The sequence below is a fragment of the Onychomys torridus genome, chromosome 18 (genome assembly GCF_903995425.1).
Source record: "Onychomys torridus chromosome 18, mOncTor1.1, whole genome shotgun sequence".
Classification (NCBI taxonomy): domain Eukaryota; kingdom Metazoa; phylum Chordata; class Mammalia; order Rodentia; family Cricetidae; genus Onychomys; species Onychomys torridus.
In genome coordinates, this window is record NC_050460.1 from 7,966,351 (window position 1) to 7,984,825 (window position 18,475).

An 18,475-nucleotide genomic window follows, 5' to 3' on the forward strand; every position below is an offset into this window, starting at 1 on the left:
GACGTGGACGGAGGCGGGGCATGATATCGCGACATTTAAGAGTTCAGGAGGCGGAGCGTTGCCTCGGAGACGGCGACGGGCCTCTTGTACGCATGTGCGGATTCGGAGCCTTCACTTGCGGCGAACGGTGGGAAATGGCGGCGGCTCAGGCAGTGGAGGAAATGCGGACTCGCGTGGTTCTAGGAGAGTTCGGGGTTCGCAATGTAAGCTCTGATCTGGACTCAGGAGGAATGAGGGCGGCGCAGGGAGGAGAAGGTCTGGTCTGGGGCTGGACCTCACTGCCCTTCCGTGAACAGATCTGTTTGTTCTAGGTCCATACCACTGACTTCCCGGGTAACTATTCGGGTTATGATGATGCTTGGGACCAGGACCGCTTCGAGAAGGTGGGTGGCGCCGGAGGTGTCCAGACGGCTTGAGGGGCCAGACCTCACAAGTTGGTTTTGGGGTTGGGGGTTGCTGCTTTCATGAAACGAGCCATGTGCTACGCGTTCCATGGACGGGCCGTCAGTATTCACTGTCGGTGGGGTAATTGACCACGTGAACAAATGATAACAGTATAATGAAATAGCGGTGAGGACGGCTGGGATAGGGTGGGGAATCACGTAGACGCACTTAATCCATCCAGTTGGAGGGACATAGTTAAGGGTCAGTGAAGGAATTGACTTCTCAATTAAGCATTTAACTTTGAATAAAAGCTGAGCTATGAAGGCGTAATTGGAGCGTTATTATAAACGCTTGTGTAAAGTTTGCCCTGAGCCTGTTCCAGCAGTAAATTGTCAGATGTCAGTACGTCGGCGTGAGTGGCAGGCAAGATTGGGGTGTATCTTAAGCTCTGCAGGTTAATAGCTTTTTTGTTTGTTTTTCGAGACAGGTTTCTATGTGTATCCCTGGCTGCCCTGAAACACGCTTCTGCCTCCCGAGCGCTGAGCTTAAAGGCGTGCACTACCACGTCCGGCTTAAAGAGAATTTTTCAGACCAAATTTTGCTACATTAATAGCTGAGAGGGAATGAATTCTGGCAAGTCTGCTAGATAAGTGTATGTGAGCTGAGATGGAGGGCACGATGGATTCCACTGACAGTGGGAATGGAGCACAGACAGTGAGAACTAACCAATATGTGTCATTGCTTTGGTGAGGGCTGTGTGTGGAAAAAAGGACCTTGTGACTTTCAGGACGTAAACACTTTTGGGGGGGGGGGCTTATGTGTTTACCTGCATGTGTATTTGTGCACCATGTGTTTGGCTGGTGACCTGGGAAATCTGAGGAGGAAGTTAGGTCCCCAGGAACTGGTGTTAGGGATGGTTGTGAGCCACCATGTGGGTGCTGGGAACTAAACCAAGTTCTGCAAGAGCAGTGAACTGCTCTTAACTGGGGAGACCTATATTGATGATGGCTGATTGTGTCATTTGGTAAACAGGAGAACAAGAGCAGTAATACATTTAAATTCCTGTATGTGAAGTGTACAGGTCAAATGGATGAGGTTTGAAGTGAGATCAAGTGAGACCAAGTTTTGGGAGTTGCTAGTAGTCATTTAAACCAAGAGTGTGGTTGAAGTCACCCAGGATATTAGAACCTGGAAGAAAGTACTGTGTACCTGGTGAGTGGAAGAGAGGGTTTAGAAGGAATGTCAGGTGAGAGAACTAAACTGGTGTTTAGAACCAAGGGAATAGTCTGATCCCAGCACTCAGGAGGCAGAGGCAGGTGGATCTCTGTGAGTTCGAGGCCAGCCTCGTCTACAGAGCTAGTCCAGGACAGGCTCCAAAGCTACAGAGAAACCCTGTCTCGAAAAAAAAAAAAAAAAGAAAAAAAAGAAAAAAACTGGTATAGGGGCTAGAGAGATGGCTCAGAGGTTAAGAACACTGGCTGCTCATCCAGAGGACCTGAGTTCAATTCCCAGCACCCAACATGGCAGGTTACAACTGTCTATAACTCAAATTCCAGGGGATCTGACACTTTCACACCATTGCATAAATGCATATAAGATAAATAAATTACTTAAATAAAGTATTTAAAAAGAAACTGGCCTAAGTAGTGTGGGAAGTTCTGCTCTTTAGTACAGTAGCCTTTGTGGGTTGTTTGTGTGGAGCCATATTGCTTAGATTCTTCAACTTAAAACAAAACTGGGAAGCCAGACATAGTGGTGTACACATTTAATTCTAGCACACAGAAGAAGGGGTATGTATTTCTGTGAGTTTGAGGCAAGCCTGGTCTACATAGAGAGTTCCAGGACAGCCAGGGCTACACAGGGAAACCGTGACTTTAAAAAAAAAGCAGCAGAAAAAGACAAAAGCAGACAAGCTTCTTATGAAACTCAATAATGGGCTGGAGACAAAGGTCTAGTGATCATGTGGGTAGAGGAGTGCTTAGGATGAGAGAGGGTGGAAACGTTGAGAGACATTACCAAGGTGGGAGTGATCACAGAGGGAGGTATGAAGTACACAAGGAAACAGGTGCTCACAGTTTTTTCTCGATCTCTAGAATTTCCGTGTGGACATAGTACATATGGATGAAAATACATTGGAGTTCGACATGGTGGGGATCGATGCTGCCATTGCTAATGCTTTCCGGAGAATTCTGTTAGCTGAGGTAGTAGATGTGAGAGGGCTGGAGTGGGGAAACTGTCGTCATCACCTCATTTGTAGAAATAACCCTGAAGCCGTCCCTCCCAGGCAGATGGGACGGGTCACAGCTCTAAGATGAGCGTGCAATGACTACATAGTGAAACCCTGGCTCAGAAATCTGAAGAACAAAATAAACTGTCTCTTATTTTCCCAGGCAGGGAGGGAGGTGGAGATCAGTTGGGTTTTGCAGTTGGTTGATTCTGCTTTCTTGGGCAGGTGCCAACAATGGCCGTGGAAAAGGTTCTGGTGTACAATAACACATCCATTGTCCAGGATGAGATCCTTGCTCACCGCCTGGGGCTCATCCCTATTCTTGCTGATCCTCGTCTGTTTGAATACCGGAACCAAGGTGAGGCTGAGATGAGATTCTGATTTAAGTGGAGGAACTGTTCTGAAGTTGATTGTGGCCTCAGATCCCAGGTTTACTACTCTATGGCCTTAGTCAAGGTAGTTAGCATTTTGTACGTTGGCTTTCTTCTGGGAGAACACTTGCCCTTGCTGTAACTTTGTCTGTACATAAAGGCTTTCAGCACTTGGATGTACTTTAATTCTTTAAAAGCTCTGTGTGCACGTACACATGGCTGTGAAGGTCAGAGGACAGCTTTGGAGTAGGTCTTTGCGTGGATTCCAGGGACTGGACTCAGGTCTTCGAGTTTGCCTGACATCTTTACTCAGAGCCTTCTTACCATACCAGCCCCATCACTAGTTAAGCGCTCAGGCCAGGCATGGCACACGGCTACTCCTTGCACTGGTGGCTGCAGGCTGCCCGGGCTGTCAAAACCCTGTTCCAAACACAACAAAAACCTGCTTCCTCACTTGTACAGGGGAGGAGGAAGGAACAGAGATAGACACTCTGCAGTTTCGGCTGCAGGTCAGGTGTACCAGGAACCCCAATGCTGCTAAGGATTCCTCTGACCCCAATGAACTCTATGTGAACCACAAAGGTGAGCAGTGGCAAGGAAGAGGGCCCACAGGCTGATGGGTGCTAATTTTAGGATCTGGGATCTTCTGACATATTTCCCTCTAGTATATACCAGGCATATGACATGGGTGCCCTTGGGAAACCAGGCTGACGTCTTCCCTGAGGGCACAATTCGCCCAGTGCACGACGATATCCTCATTGCCCAGCTTCGGCCTGGCCAGGAGATTGACTTGATTATGCACTGCGTCAAGGGCATTGGTGAGAGCCCAGCGAGTCTGCCCTGGGTGGGGGCCAGTCTGATTGCCTCAGTGCATGGGGCAACCAAGGAGCTCAACTGGGGTTGTTGTCCCTGGCACTGGAGAATAACAGAGTTTCTCATAGGCAAAGATCATGCCAAGTTCTCACCAGTGGCAACAGCCAGCTATAGGCTCCTGCCAGACATCACTCTGCTTGAACCTGTGGAAGGGGAAGCCGCTGAGGAATTGAGCCGGTGCTTCTCACCGGGTGTGATCGAGGTTCAGGAAGTACAAGGTAATCAAGACTTGAGTGTCTTTTTGAAGGCAGCAGAAAAGACCTTAGACTTGACTAAGCTAAGATGTAACATTGTTTTCCTCAGGTAAAAAGGTGGCCAGGGTTGCCAATGCTCGGCTGGACACCTTCAGCAGAGAAATCTTCCGGAGTGAGAAGCTGAAGAAGCTTGTGCGGCTCGCCCGTGTTCGGGACCATTATATCTGTAAGTGGGGGTGGGATTGTGGTGCTCTCTGGATTTTGAACTAGGTAAATCCTGCCAAGGCTAAAGTGTCTTTTTGGTCCCTAGTTTCTGTTGAGTCAACTGGAGTTTTGCCGCCAGATGTGTTGGTGAGTGAAGCTGTCAAGATACTGATGGGGAAGTGCCAGCGGTTCTTGGATGAACTAGACGCGGTGCAGATGGACTGAGGCTTCCATAGCACTTCTGGGATGGTCTAATTTTCTTCAGTCAATACATTTTATTAAATGTGCCACAGACTAAGACTTATGCCTTTGTAAGGCCTTTGATGTAAATAAATTGATATGCTAGCAAAAACTTTTTCTCAGAATTACTTGTCTAAAAATAAGGAGCCTTGCCTCAGAGAGGTTAACACTAACAACTAAGGACCAAGCAAAGGTGTCCAGGTCCTAAAGCTGTCTGAGAAAGGCCGATTACACTAGCTATAGGGGCACCTGTCTCCTGGGCTTCCAATGGAAAGGCTGTCCTTAGTTTCAGCCATGCTGCCACTGCCTGCTCCACAGAAGACAGCCATTTCCTTCTGCTGGCCACAGATAGAAACCTGACTGCCCAATAGCTTGGCTGGCCATCAACAGGTTCTGTTAGTCCATCCAACAGGATGCTCCTGAGTAACCTTGGAGGAGTGACTCATTTGAAAAAGGAGGATTGGGCCCTTTGTGTAGGAAAGATTTTTACTGACATGCAGATGTCCTTTAGAGTTAGCGTTTCTACAAAAGGTTCTATAAACAATAGAAAATTTCTAGCATGAAGTCATAGGATGTTAAAAATATTACAACATAATAAATACAACTACATCCTCCACAGCCCAAACCAGACAGGAGTAGGCAGCTATCAAGTTTGGAGGGAAACACTGGAATCACCTTGACAACCTGTAGACTCCAAGCACCACGCAGAGTGGGATGGCCTTGTGCAGCTGTAGACAGTGACCTGGCACTCTGGTTCCCATTTCCCAGCGTTTACTTGCCAACCTAGCTGTGTGTGCCTGCAGCTTGTACCAGGTCCGAGTGGGCCTGTCAGAGCAGACACACAGGCTAGATCTGCCTTTTGGAAAGGCAGGGCCAGGTCTCACACTCATCTTGCTTTGCTTGTGTCCCCTCTAGGGATGAAGCAACTGGAGTCAAGAGAAACTTTCAAAGGCACCTGGACTCAGCTAGTCCCAAAAGGACAGTGGCTTTGCTAGCTTGCCAGATATGAGATTAATTGGTCTGGATGCAATTGGTGTCATGTGATACTGAGTAGGCCCTGAGGCTGGGGAAGCCCTTAAGGGTCACTCAGAAGGGCAGGATGTGCATTTTAAAGAATTAAACTCTGCCCAGCCCTTGTCCCTGGATACTGTGCTCAGACTTTAGCAAAAGCCTGTACCATGGATCCCACCAAGTGACCAGATTCTTGCTTAAGATAAGGATGAGAACAGGCTTAGTATGGTTCAGCATGTAGCACCTAGGCCAGACATGCCCCTGGGAGTGGAGAAGGGCCCCTGTCAGCCCAGCAGCAAGGGGCTCAAGTGGGTCCCTTGCAGTCCAAGAGGAACTGGCTGAGCCCTTGCAAGTGTGGTCAGTGATGTTGGGCACAGCACCCCATCCTGTCCATGCTGGTGTAGCTGCTCTGGGGGAAGGCCATTGTGCTCCCACTTTTCTTGGAAAAGCCCAAATTGCAAGTTGAATGCCACCATCTCCCTAGGGAATGCCACCATCTCCAGAGGGTGTCTCTGTGGGACGGTGTCAGTCCTAACTCCCTTCTCTCAGCACTTGAGTAGAGTGACTGGCCCCACACAGGGCCACTCTTGTCCAGCTGGTCCCGGATCTGAGCATCTCCAGGCTGATGGGGTGGAAAGGGAGGTGGCAGTACAAGGGCCTAGAGATGAGCTACAAGGGGTAGAAGAGATGACAACGAAGGCCAGAGAAGGATGCCCAAAAGCTTGATTCACGGTTCAAAGATGGTGGCCAGTCCACCCCCCTCACTGTCCAACACTTCTGTCCCCAGCATTGGTTTTGGTTTTTTGAAAAGCGTGGGAAGGTTCTTAATGTGAACTTCTTTTCGAAACTGTTCTCCCAAGGGTTTCTGTAGAGAACAAGAGAAAACTGATGGTGGGTCTGAGCTGTGGACCCCTACCTTACACACACACACTCAGAACAGTCTGTGACTCGTTGGTTTTGAATTTACCCACAACAGTCTAAGACAGCAAGCAAGCAAGCGTGGGGCTGGGAGCCGTTACAGGGATGGAAGACTTACCCCGATGCAGCCGGCGATGAGGCGTTTGAAATGGTCCTTCCGGCGCTTATCAGCTGCTTTTTGAAGGGAGGGGTTTAAAAGCTTGCAGTCAAATTGGTCCAGAGACTCCTTGTGTATTTCAGGGACCTGCTCCATTATTGCTCTTATCTCTAGATACCTGGGGCGCTAGTTAAGCAGGGAATGAACTCAATGGATGAAGGTTTGGCCTGCCACCTTCCCCATTCCATGGCAACCCCCCCCCCCCCCCCGCCACCCAGGGGCAGCATAAGCAATATGGCAGATGCCTGGGTTTGGGGCACAGCTCAAGATCATGGGAGGCAGGTTGAGTGAAGCGGCTAGACTGCCAGCCATCTTGCCCTGACGCTCCACTTACCAGTGTCTCGTATATCTGGAAGGCCAGGTGGACCAGGGAAGCCATGCACCCATCATGCTGCCCATGTATCTGCAACCCTTTCAGCACACTGGTGAAAAGCCATGTGACAGCATCTGCGAGCAGGGTCCCAGACATCACCTGGGAAGACAGCTGTGCTCAGGAGCCACGAGCCTCTGAAGGGCCCACATCCCAGTTCTTCGAACTGACTCAGTCTACGAGGCTGACTTCAACTTCCAGACAGGAAAGGAAAAGGTGGCAAGGACTCTGACACAGCCTCTGTCATGTTCTGCATACTCAACCAATATGGCTATTTTGAGGGCTGTGGAGCCTTTAGCAGTTGGGGCCTGACTGGCAGAAGCAGGTCACAGGTTAATTGTTAGGCCCGCCCCTGGTCAAAACCTGTGCTCTTGGCTTCCTGTCTGCTGAGATAAGAGGAGCTATCACAATATGCTCTTGCCATAGTGAACTTAGCCATGCTTTACCCACTGTAGATTAACCCCCAGAGATCAATCAGTCTATCTTGGGTGAATTTGGCCACAGCAATACAAGAGTTAACTAACGGGCTATAGGCCTGCAGTCTCAGCTATTCAGGAGTGGCAAGGAGGCAGCAAGACTTCAGGGTTTCTGGAGTTCAAGAACAGCTTGGGAAATTTAGTCAGACCCTTGTCTCAAAATAAAAAAGAAAAAGAGATTTGGGGGTATAGTCAGTGGTAAAGTGCTTGCCTAGCATGCTTGTAACCCTGGGTCCACCCCCACCCCTAAAACAATGAATGAAGCATACTTGTTTGAGGAGAGGCCAGCAGAGCTGTGAAGTTGCCCTCTGGCAAGACAGAGTATCCTTCCAGGTCAGAGAGCTGAAGGCGGTAATTAATAGTGCTGTGCAGATGTCCTGAACAGGGAAGGAACAAAAGGGAACATTGGGAAATTAACAGTCAGGCCTTTAGTCCAGGCCAGCCAGGGCTATGCAATGAGACTCTGTCTCTAAAAACAGAAAGGTGGTAGTAGTGGTTGGGGGAGGGAAAGCTGTGTATGGGAGGGCAGATAAAAGCTGAGTCCCAGAGAGCAAATACCAGCAAGCTGCAGCAGTGTACCTGCATGTTCCTGAGAACATCTGCCCAGAGCAAGGAGAAAAGGTACCCCCAGTGCCCTCTACCCACCTCCTGCTGCATCAGGCACTTCCCCAACTCTGTGAGCTCTGCCACAGGCGGAGGGGTGACTTCAGTGGCCATCATCTCTTCATCTGTAAGCAATGCAGAACACTAAGCTCCATTCTTTCACAGCAAAGAGGGATACCCAAATGGAATGTCCTCAGCTGCCTGGGATTAAGCAGTGCTACACCACCCTCTCCCCCAGGCAGGCTGCAGACACTAGGACAGTTCAGATGTGAGTGCCCATGCTAACAGGCACGGGGTCAGGTACTGGAGTATAAAAGGAACAGCACGGTCCTTTCCCTGACAACCTACACAGTAAGGGAGATGGGCAATAAATGAATTTAATAAAATTAAAAATGCAAAAAAAAAAAAACAAAAGCAGAAGAGATTACACAGTGCGGGCCTGTGATGTTTGGCAGATTAGACATGAAGGCCTTGGAGGAGATATCATTTGAGAAGAGACTGAATGAGCAAGAGGTTAGGGTCATGTCCATCCCAGGAAGAAAACCACTTTGGACAGAGGACAGCAAGTAGTCCGGCACAAGACGACAGACAGCTAGATCTACCCTGGCTCTGTCTCCAGGGGTAGAGCTACAGATCACGTACCATCCCCATCCACAGCAGGAACAGCACTGTGGTCAGCAGTCTTTTTTGATACGCAGCAGGTTGCTAGAAGAGAGCAGAAGGTAGTATCAACCCACGGCACAACAGTCACCTCGCCAACTGATTCCAGGTTAGTTCTGGCCAGATGAAAGCTGGTGGGTAGATACTGTCCAATGACTAAATCAGCTTCACCATTAGAAGGAGGTATTCTGAGGATCCCAACCAGACTGTGGGTCGATCTTCCAGTCAGCCAGCTAGGGGGACATTACAAAGGACCAGGGAAGGTGACTGACATGTCCTTAACTACTTTGGGAATAAAAAAACCAATACTGAATTCTTCAACACTTCTGAAAATACAAAATTGATGTTCATGTCTAAGAACTGAACTTTTCCTATCTTGATCAAATAAGAAAGTTATTGCCAACATTAATTCAGGTTCCTATTTGGGATCCCTGTCTTCTTTTTTGGTACAATGTAGTTCACAACTCAGAACTTGTCTGACTGACTTAAGGACTATTAGCTTCTACTTGTTGGCCTGAACCTCTGCCACCAGCCTAGCCCGTGTGGGGCTGCTGAGTAGTTTCCCTGGTCCCCACACGCCACTTACTGATGAGGTCCATGACTTCTCGGGTTAACATCCTCACCAGTTGTTCCTCCAGCATCTCTTGAGACTCAGGGTTGTCCTCTGCAATCTCATCCTCTCCACTGCCAAGAACCAAGGGGCAAGTTCCGTGGGAGAGCAAAGGAAGCAAGAACCAGGAAATGATCACCCTCACAAGCACCCCCACACCCAGGCCATTCCTCTTCTGGTATCCCCAGAGTACATCAGAGATAGACAGCAGTCCACTGAGAGACCTTATCTCTTGTGACTCTGCTTGGTTGGATGGAGAGCTCAGGATCAAAACCTAGAGTAGGTAAGAGGAAGGTCCCCCACAGGAAAGCTTAATCTCACCATCAGCCTGTCCCAGACAAAGCACCTGCCATGCAAGCTGGGAATGACTATACCAATGCTACTCTAGTCAAACCCTGCCCAACCCAAAGCTGGCTGTTGGCTCCCGCGCTGAGGGTTGGTCATTCCTTACCACAGCGCGCTCCTCTGGATGATGACGTGCCACTTCTGGGAAAGCCTCTGAAGAAACAAGAGGAGGAAGTGCTGGGATGGGGAGAGGCTGCAGCACATGGCATCTAAGGTCTACTTCTAATTTTTTTTTTCCTAAAGAGGCTCTTACTCTAGCCCAGGCTGGCCTAGAACTCACCATAAATCCCAGGCTGGCCTTAAACTTGTGAGTGATTCTCCCGTCTCAGCTTCTTTAGTGTTGGGATTAGAGGTGTAAGCGCCTCCACATAGCTATTCAAGTTTACTTTAAGCAGAACTAATTACCCAAAAAGAAACTAACTCCTTACATTAACCTAGAGACATTTTCTGTACTGTAAACTGAATTGTACTAAGGCCCAAATATGAAAAAGGAATTTAATATAGGAACTTCAATTAATGTTGGCAGTAACTTCTAGTATTGTCAAAACAGCAAAAAGCTTAATTCTTGGTCACGGACATCAATTTTCTGTATTCAGAAATGTTGAAGAATCCACTATTGGTCATTTAGTGTCAGTCCAAGGTCGCCAGGGATGTGTCAGTCACCTCTCAGGCCATTTAGTCCCCGCCTTAGCCCTAGCAGACTACCGCAAAGAACAGAACAAAGATTGAGTTTCTGTTACCTTACTTCACTAATGACAAGGGCACATGTCCAGTACCTGCTTAGATTAATGATACTTGGAGAAATTTTGGGTCTCTCTGGGCACATCTGTTCTTTGTTGAGCTGGACAGACCCAAGGGAAAGAGTTCCTTAATCATTTCTTCTGGCAGGAAGACGGGAGTGGAATTTACACGTGAAGGCACCCAAAGCAACGAAGCTGCTCAGTTCTTTGGAGCTCCTCGGCCTCCTGGGAGGCTGCTCACAGCCAGCCCGGCAGGGGCAGAACCCTTCAGAATCAGTCACTCATCTCTGTGCCTTACATGGCGTGTCCGCACATGTGAAGAGGCTAGAGATTGATGTCAGATGTCTTACTCTATCACTGTCCACCTTGGTTTTTGAGTGAGACTCTCCCTGAACCTGGAGCTTATCAACGAACAGTCTGTCTGGCCAGAGAGCTCCAGGGTTCCATCTATCTCTCTACCTCCCCAGTGCTGAGCTAACAGTGTGTGCCACCACATCTGGCTTTCCCATGTGTTCAGGGGCTCTAAACTTAAGCCCTTATGCTTGTGGTCACTTTAGAGACCACGCCCCAGCATGGACCATTCACTTCAGAGTGCTCTGCCTGTTCCCTGACCCACTTACCATGTGGAAGTAGGTGAAGAGAGGTCCAAGGATGGGAGCTAGGAGGGTTTCATAGTGTTCTGGGGGACAGAAGAGCACGAGAGGCTTCACAAAGACACGTGCGACCATGGGTTAAGAAGTCTTAGCAATGAGCAGACCCTTCACTTTCCAGCCAACAGGCTGTGCTGCTGGGCAGTCCACTATACAGAACATCCAAGATAAAAGGAACATCCTACGATAACAGGAAAACCCCCTCATTGTCCTAGAATCCTAAGCTGCATATGTACTCAATTATTTTGTATTTTTAGCTTCTATTTAGCTGTATATTATAGCCCTGGGTTGCTAAAAGAATAGAAGAATTAAAGACACCCTCATATAAAAGGGTCCAAAAGATAATGAAATCTTGGGTGTTCCTTCAAAAGAAAGCACCCAGCTGGGTGTACAAGCATTCACCTGTAGTTCCAGCTACCCAGGAGGCTGAGGCATGAGGGTCATGTGTGCCCAGGAGTTCCAGCTCAGCTTGGAGAACAGTGAGACTATCATTCAAAACAAACACCAAAACCCCAGCATTCAGGAGGTTAAAGAAGGAGAAGGAGAATGGCATGTTTAGGGATAGCATAGACTACATATTTAAAAAGTCCCTGGCAAAACCAAACCAACCAAAAAATGAAGCACTCAGCAAAATATAGAAAAAGAAATAAATTTAAAACTTCTATATTTCTAAGCAGTAGGAAGACAATAATTTCCACCCAGGGAAAAGCTCAGGAGGTTTTTTAGACACTCAACCCTTAGTCTGAGCTGCCCTCCTGTTTTCCCCTCCCTTCCCTACTTACTTATTAATTCATTTGAACTCCTCTCTCTGTAAGAGGGCACAATGCACATAAGCCTACAGCCCCACCTGCTCCTGGTAGTTAAGCTTCCCTTCCCCTGTCCTGTCTCCAATTCCTGATCTTCTAGGTCACTTAGAGCCATTTCAAGGATATGAAGCATAGATTTAAGCCGGAAGTCAGGAATATTGTTCAAGTTGACGAAGGCTGAACCAAGGAGCTGGGTGGAGAGGCCCTCTACAGTGTAGAAATCTTGCTGCATGGAAGGGCCTGCCTTCCCTAGGATATGATAACTGTAAGGCAAATAAGCACCGGTGATAACTAATACTCAATAGTGTCAGTCCTACGGGTTGGTCAAGATTCTCTAATATTTGGTTCACCGAGGCTACAGCTCTGAGTGTAGTGTGCACGGAGCCAAGTATCACTAAACCCGACACCAGGACCCAAAAACAAAACCCAGTCCCATGAGAATCAGACTACAAGCATTAAGCAGTCAGAACAAGTGCAAGTTCGCTTCTCTACTTCTGGGGCCTCATCATTACGCACTAGAAGCACACAGCGGGTATGAACTTCAGTCTTGGCAGGACTGTGAGGTGCATACAACAGTCAGTCCGTACCGCGGGAAAGCAGCTGCTCCCCTGGACTTACCACTCCCACCAACTCCGCTCCACCACCTGCTGCCGCTCACCTCCACACTACAGTTCTTGGTCAGAAGTCTCTGTTGCCATCCCTACAAGCTGAACATTCTGGCAAGGGAGCAGGCAGCAGTGCTGGGGCCTTACCAGTTTTCATAGAGGATGCCAAAGAAACGCTGCATCCTCTCCAAAGTCGTTTTGTAGACAGGGTGTTCGTTGACTTCCAAGAGAGGCTGAGGTAATCCTACAAACAGACGAACAAAATGGGTGGGAACAGGCTAGCATATGCAGGCAGGCACACATGTCTGTCTGTGAACATGTGTGCTCTATTCCAAAGCAGTTGGCGGCATAGTCTAGGACGTAGAGTACAAAGAGTTCTCGGGAAGGCGTTCGGCTTTCCCCTCCCTGCCATCCTCTCCTGACTGGGCACAAGCACATGCCAGGTAAGCTGTATCCCATCCGAGTATCTCTTCTTGCATCTGACATAGTTAGCTTTTACTGGTTCTTCAAGAAACAACTTCCGAGATCAGATTCGAATATATCTAGCACCTTGGTGAAGGCTTTGCCATATTGGCTAGCATTTCCAGTGTGTATAATGGAGAAACATGGGTCTACCACTTACTACTACTTGCACACTAAACTGAAGGAGGGATTTTTTAAAAAATTTATTTACTTTTTTAATCTTCTTTTTTTAAGTTTTTCTTTTCATTTTACATACCAGGCCCAGTTCCCACGCCCTCCCCTTTTCCTCCCCTCCCCTACTCCCCCCATCCCACCCCTCATCCACTCCCCAGAGAAGGTAAGGCCTCCCTTGGAGAGTCAACAAGCCTAGCATTCTATGTTGACGCAGGACCAAGCTCCTCCCTGCTGTGTCAAGGCTGAGCAAGGTGTCCCACCCTAGGAATGTGTTTGAAGGAGGGATTTTTTGTGGAATAATCTTTTTGTACACTGTGAAGATGTGTCTTTGCCAAGGTGCCTTCTGATTGGTTTAATAAAGAGCTGAATGGCCAATAGCTAGGCAGGAAGAGGTTAGGTGGGACTTCTGGGCAGAGAGAAGAACCTAGGCACAGGAGAGATACCAGAGGAGACAGAGAGGAATCAGGAGATGCCAGATGGAAGAGAGGTAAAAGCCACGAGACAAAATGCAGATTACGAGAAACAGGTTAATTTAAGTTCTAAGAGCTAGTGGGACAAGCCTAAGCTACAGGCCAAGCTTTCATGATTAGTATCCATGTCGGTTTTTTGTGAGCCAGCAGCCTAAAGAAAAATCCTCTACAGGGATTAATAGGGAAAAGTCATTCAGAAGACTCTGATAGTTCAGATGAGGAAGATCAATGGCACAGAAGCTCTTTAGCACCTCTAGGAGCTCCACAAACATATTTCCTGACAAGTCATAGAGGTTAGGATGAACTCAGCAAGGAGGTAAAACCTTCTTACCTAATATTGTTGTTTTTTCAGATTCAAGTATATCCAGAACCTTGGTGAAAGGCTCTGCCATTTTGGCTAGAATTTCCGGTGTGTATAAAGTATTGTGGGTTCTGAAAAAAATAAGGATGTTATGGAAACATCTGGCTACTCTTTCAGATCGATTCCCCCATCAACATTACTCACAGCAGAGGGAAAAGAATTCCCCAGAGAAAGATGCAGCTTTTGAAGCTGTTAACTACAGAGCATACAGTCTCCATGGCGTAATAACACACACCAAATCCTGAGAGAGCAGGACAGCATCACAACAGAGTGAATCAAAAGCAAATCCTGTTAGACTTGAGATGCATAAACTGATAGAAATGTCAGCAACACTGTATGTGCAAAGCGCAGGTCAGAGTAATATGACCCATCTTTCAATTCTCTGCCTCTATTTTTGGAGCACAGACCTAGCAATAGTCACCACAGCTTCCTAGAAGAACAAACTCCAGACATGTTCCCCATCAAAATGACTGTGTTACTAAGGGACAATGACTAGGGACAGGACCCACCTCCTGTATACATTATTCATTGAATGATTAATTCATAGTCAGTAGCCAGTTTCCCCACTATAGCCTTTTTGGAGTGCTGGGGCCAAATCTAAGACCTTGTGTATTGCAGAAAAACATTCTTAATAGCGAGCATTACTTCTAGATTCCCCAACTTAATAATATATTCATGCCGGGTGGTGGTGGCATACACCTTTAATCCCAGCACTCAGGAGGCAGAGCCAGGTGGATCTCTGTGAGTTCAAGGCCAGCCTGGTCTACAGAGCGAGATCCAGGATAGGCACCAAAACTACAGAGAAACCTTGTCTTGAAAAAAACCAAAGAACAAACAAACAAATAAAACCCCACCAAACCATTTATTTATTTATTATGTGTTCCTGTAGACCGCGAGTTTGCAAGGCCAGGGAGGCCAGAAGGATCAGATCCCCTGGAGTTGGAGCTACAGGTGGTGGTTGTGAGCTGCCTAATGGGAGTGCTGCGAACCAAACTCTAGTCCTTTGGAAGAGCAGCAAGTGCTCTGCTCTTAATCTATGAGTTGTCTCTCTGGCCCTTCAGGTTTCTTTTGATTCAAAAAAGAAAATAAACAAACAAACAAAGAAACAAAGAAAGAAAGAAAGAAAGGAAGGAAGGAAGGAAGGAAGGCAGACAGACAGACAGACAGACAAGGTCTTACAATATAGCCCTGGCTGGCCTTGAACCCCTATTTAGACTAGGCTGGCCTTGAACTCACAGAATTTCCCACTTGTAGCTGCATTGATGCTATAGTATATGTAGTGTCAACAAACCTAGAGCGTTGATTATCAAGAAAGGATTACATTTACAATATCCGGTTTTTCAAGACAGGGTTTCTGTGTAGCTTTGTAGCCTGGAACTCACCCTGTAGCCCAGGCTGGCCTTGAACTCAGAGATCCGCCTGGCTCTGCCTCCTGAGTGCTGGGATTAAAGGTGTGCGCCACCACCACCTGGCCTGCTTGTCTCTTTAACTGAGCATAAACATTTAAGCATTTAAAAATCTATTCAAGTTTGTTTAGTCTGGCAGTATACTAAGAATATGAATGTAAGCTAAGGTCATTACTTAAAGTGACTGAAGTATTCAGAATGTGTTTTGGAATAAAAGAAAAAAATCATCTTTAATTGACTTGTGCACACTGCACATTCCATACTGGTGTTAATGCAGATATGTAGGTTACCGTTGAACATTAATGTGTTTTCAGAGCAAGGGGACCATATACCAATGAAAATGGGTGGCTCAGGTGATCCAGAATCTCAGAAGTGGCCCAGACTATTCTAGCCAGGACTTGACCATTATGCTAATTTTCTCAGAGTCCCTGAAAGATGCCAGTGCTCAAGACAACAAGAAGCAGTCTAGAGAACACAACACCCACAATCCCAAGAGGTACGGGGTGGGTAACTTTTTGGTCATTGCTCAGGGGGCTTGGTCACAGTTGTTATTGGTCATGGTCAGAGAGGATATGGGAATTAGATTCAGGGATCTCGTTCTGAGAAGAAAGAAGGGGGTACAGAAATGATAGAATAAAAGGGTAGATTACTGTATCTACTTTCAAAACAAAAAAACAACTAGTCTCAAATATTTTACATTGGTATGGATTTTTGCATATTGATACAAATTTAAAGTTATTTTTGTTAGACTGTACATGTTTCTACTTTTGTGTAAGATATTTCTGTATACTGATACAAATTTAAGGTTATTTTTGTTCTTTGTATATATTTCTATTCTTGTTTAGGATATTGTACCTATGTGGCTCATTTAAAAATGTAAAGTTTAAGAACTAAAATTTAAGTTTTAGTTCTTGAAAGCTATTTAGGATAATAAAGAAATACAGGTTAGTAGTTAGTCATCTATAATAATGAAACTAAGTCATGCTTCCAAGGACATACAAAGATATTTTAGATAGACGGTCTTCAAAAACACTTCAAAGACCTACAGAATATGGCATTTAAAATGTTTAATTAACATGGGCTTTTCATGAAAATGAGACACATCTGCTCCTGTCAGCACCAATTTACTTCAGAAAAGATGATGGGCATTGAAGAAACTCCATATGGAGTTTGCTTTCAATGTGGCAAAACTAGCCATTTGGATAAGAAACTCCGCTTGTCTTGACTGCAGACAGTATGCTGTTCAAATGGGACAAGCAGGACACAAAAGAAAGTGACTGCCAAATTTTGCCAAGACAAAGCGGGATAGTCCTTCAAAATTCCTGCTGCATAAAAGTTTCTCAGATACTCTGGACCTGCAGGCGGAAGATGGATGCCCCAAATTTGCAAAAGAACCTTGAGTGACTGTCCAGGCAGCCAGATGTCTGTCATTTCTATGTTTGGAAGTGGCTTGCACTATACTTTCTGTTTACTCAGGTAATATGATTATCCTTCTGGGATCTTTGATGAAGTTGAAGACTAGATAATTAGAAATGTATTATTCCTTAGTTATAATAGAAAGCAAATTAGGTTCAAAACTTTGGACTCACCAAGATAGGATAAATAATGAAGTATTTTCTATGAATCTGCCAAATACAAATGGACTGTATATTGTAAATGTAATCCTTAGTTGATAACTGTTTTTATTGTATATAGTTTTAGTATGTTAGAGTTCAACCTTTCACTTTTTAAACAAAAAAGGGGGAAATGTTGTGGGATAATCTTTTTTTGTACACTATGAAAAAGTGTGACTTGGAGCTAAGTGGCCAATTGTGAGGCAGGGTTTTCAGGGCAAGAGGACACTGGGAAGAAGGCAGGGAGCCACAGACACAGAACGGATAGGACACACAAAGTGGGATAGAGGTAAAAGCAACAAGGTAGAGAGTAAATTAGTAGAAATGAGTTAGTTTAAGTTATTAAGAGCTAATTAGGGTTGGGGATTTAGCTCAGTGGTAGAGCGCTTGCCTAGCAAACATAAGGCCCTCAGCTCAAAAAAAAAAAAAAGCTAATTAGAAATAAGCCTAAACTATGGGCTGAGCTTTCATAATTAGTAAGCCTCTGTGTCATTACTGGGGAGCCAACACTTTCAATGAAAAGATCTGTTTCCAAGAATGGACAAGCATGCAGTGTAGAGCACACAGCAGGTCACACTCATATGTGTACTTAGACTATCACATCTACTGACTCCTCACCAACATGCAGAGCACCTTCCTCTCCTAGAAGCCCTACTCATGGAGAGGGCACATAGTGCATCATCATTACTATTTTTTTATTAAATTTTTTTTTTTTTAAAGCTACGGTCTCACCAAGTATCTCTGGCTAAGCTGGAACTTCAAACTTAAGGAGATTCATCTGCCTATACTTCCAAGTGCTGGGATTAAAGGCATCTGCCATTATACTCAGCTTATTTAAATGTTTATTACACTTATTTATGTGGCTGTGTGCATGTGTGCACCATGGACCACATGTCAAGAGGTCAGAGAACAACCTAAGAGTCTGGTTCTCATCAGACAGTGGTAGGGATTGCCTTTAATCCCAGCACTGGGGAGGCAGAGGCAGACAGATCTCTGAATTCAAGTTGGGCCTGGCCTCAGAGTGACTTCCAGTACAGCCAGGTCTAAACAGAAAAACCCTGTCTTGAAAACCACACATACAAACAAGTAGAGAGAGAGAGGGGAAAAGTGGTGTTGAGTCTCATATATATATATATGAGAGAGAGAGAGAGAGGGAGAGGGAGAGAGAGAGAGAGGGAGAGAGGGAGTGTTTGGTTGTCTCCTTGCACTACCTGGATTCCAGGAACTGAACTCAGGCTGTTAGGATTGGTGGCAAGTCCTTACCTGCTGTAGCCTCTCAGTTGCACAACACTGGGATGAAGAGCAGACCTCACACATGGACCACTCTACCATTGAGCTATATCCCCAGCTGGCTTTGAATTCACTCTGTATTTGTGTATGTGTGTTCTTAAGACAGCATCTCATTATGTAAGCCCAAGCTTGTCTTGAATTTGCAGCAATCCTCCTGCCTCACCCTTTGGAGTACAGATGAGATTACAGTTGTGCACGACCACATCCAGCCTCTGATTTCACCACGTGGGTCTCAGGGACTGAACTCAGGAGACC

General features: G+C 46.3%; 2 protein-coding genes across 3 annotated transcripts in view; one reads left to right on the top strand and one right to left on the bottom strand.

Moving 5' to 3' along the window:
- Positions 1–64: 64 nt before the first annotated feature.
- On the top strand, positions 65–4,618 carry Polr1c (RNA polymerase I and III subunit C). 2 transcript variants are annotated; one of them, XM_036167359.1, is made up of 9 exons: positions 67–203; positions 312–383; positions 2,478–2,585; positions 2,837–2,969; positions 3,445–3,564; positions 3,648–3,800; positions 3,924–4,073; positions 4,159–4,275; positions 4,360–4,618. In XM_036167359.1, exons 1-9 carry the CDS (start codon positions 93–95, stop codon positions 4,476–4,478), a joined length of 1,083 nt encoding a protein of 360 aa, XP_036023252.1. In that variant the 5' UTR covers positions 67–92; the 3' UTR covers positions 4,479–4,618. The 2 variants fall into 2 exon arrangements, with proteins under 2 accessions (XP_036023250.1, XP_036023252.1); XM_036167357.1 differs by having other exon boundaries at positions 65–203; positions 3,648–4,073.
- Positions 4,619–6,204: 1,586 nt separating this feature from the next.
- Xpo5 (exportin 5) overlaps positions 6,205–18,475 on the bottom strand; it is a 43,126-nt gene continuing 30,855 nt past the window's right edge. Inside the window, exons 21-32 of the mRNA XM_036167352.1 lie at positions 13,882–13,982; positions 12,592–12,688; positions 11,966–12,102; positions 11,004–11,101; positions 9,750–9,796; positions 9,275–9,372; positions 8,671–8,733; positions 8,071–8,153; positions 7,695–7,802; positions 6,914–7,051; positions 6,541–6,705; positions 6,205–6,369 (exon numbers count right to left, since the gene is read on the bottom strand). Of these exons, the coding sequence (XP_036023245.1) occupies positions 6,232–6,369; positions 6,541–6,705; positions 6,914–7,051; positions 7,695–7,802; positions 8,071–8,153; positions 8,671–8,733; positions 9,275–9,372; positions 9,750–9,796; positions 11,004–11,101; positions 11,966–12,102; positions 12,592–12,688; positions 13,882–13,982 (1,273 nt within the window). The 3' untranslated portion in view covers positions 6,205–6,231. The remainder of the gene's footprint in view (positions 6,370–6,540; positions 6,706–6,913; positions 7,052–7,694; positions 7,803–8,070; positions 8,154–8,670; positions 8,734–9,274; positions 9,373–9,749; positions 9,797–11,003; positions 11,102–11,965; positions 12,103–12,591; positions 12,689–13,881; positions 13,983–18,475) is intronic.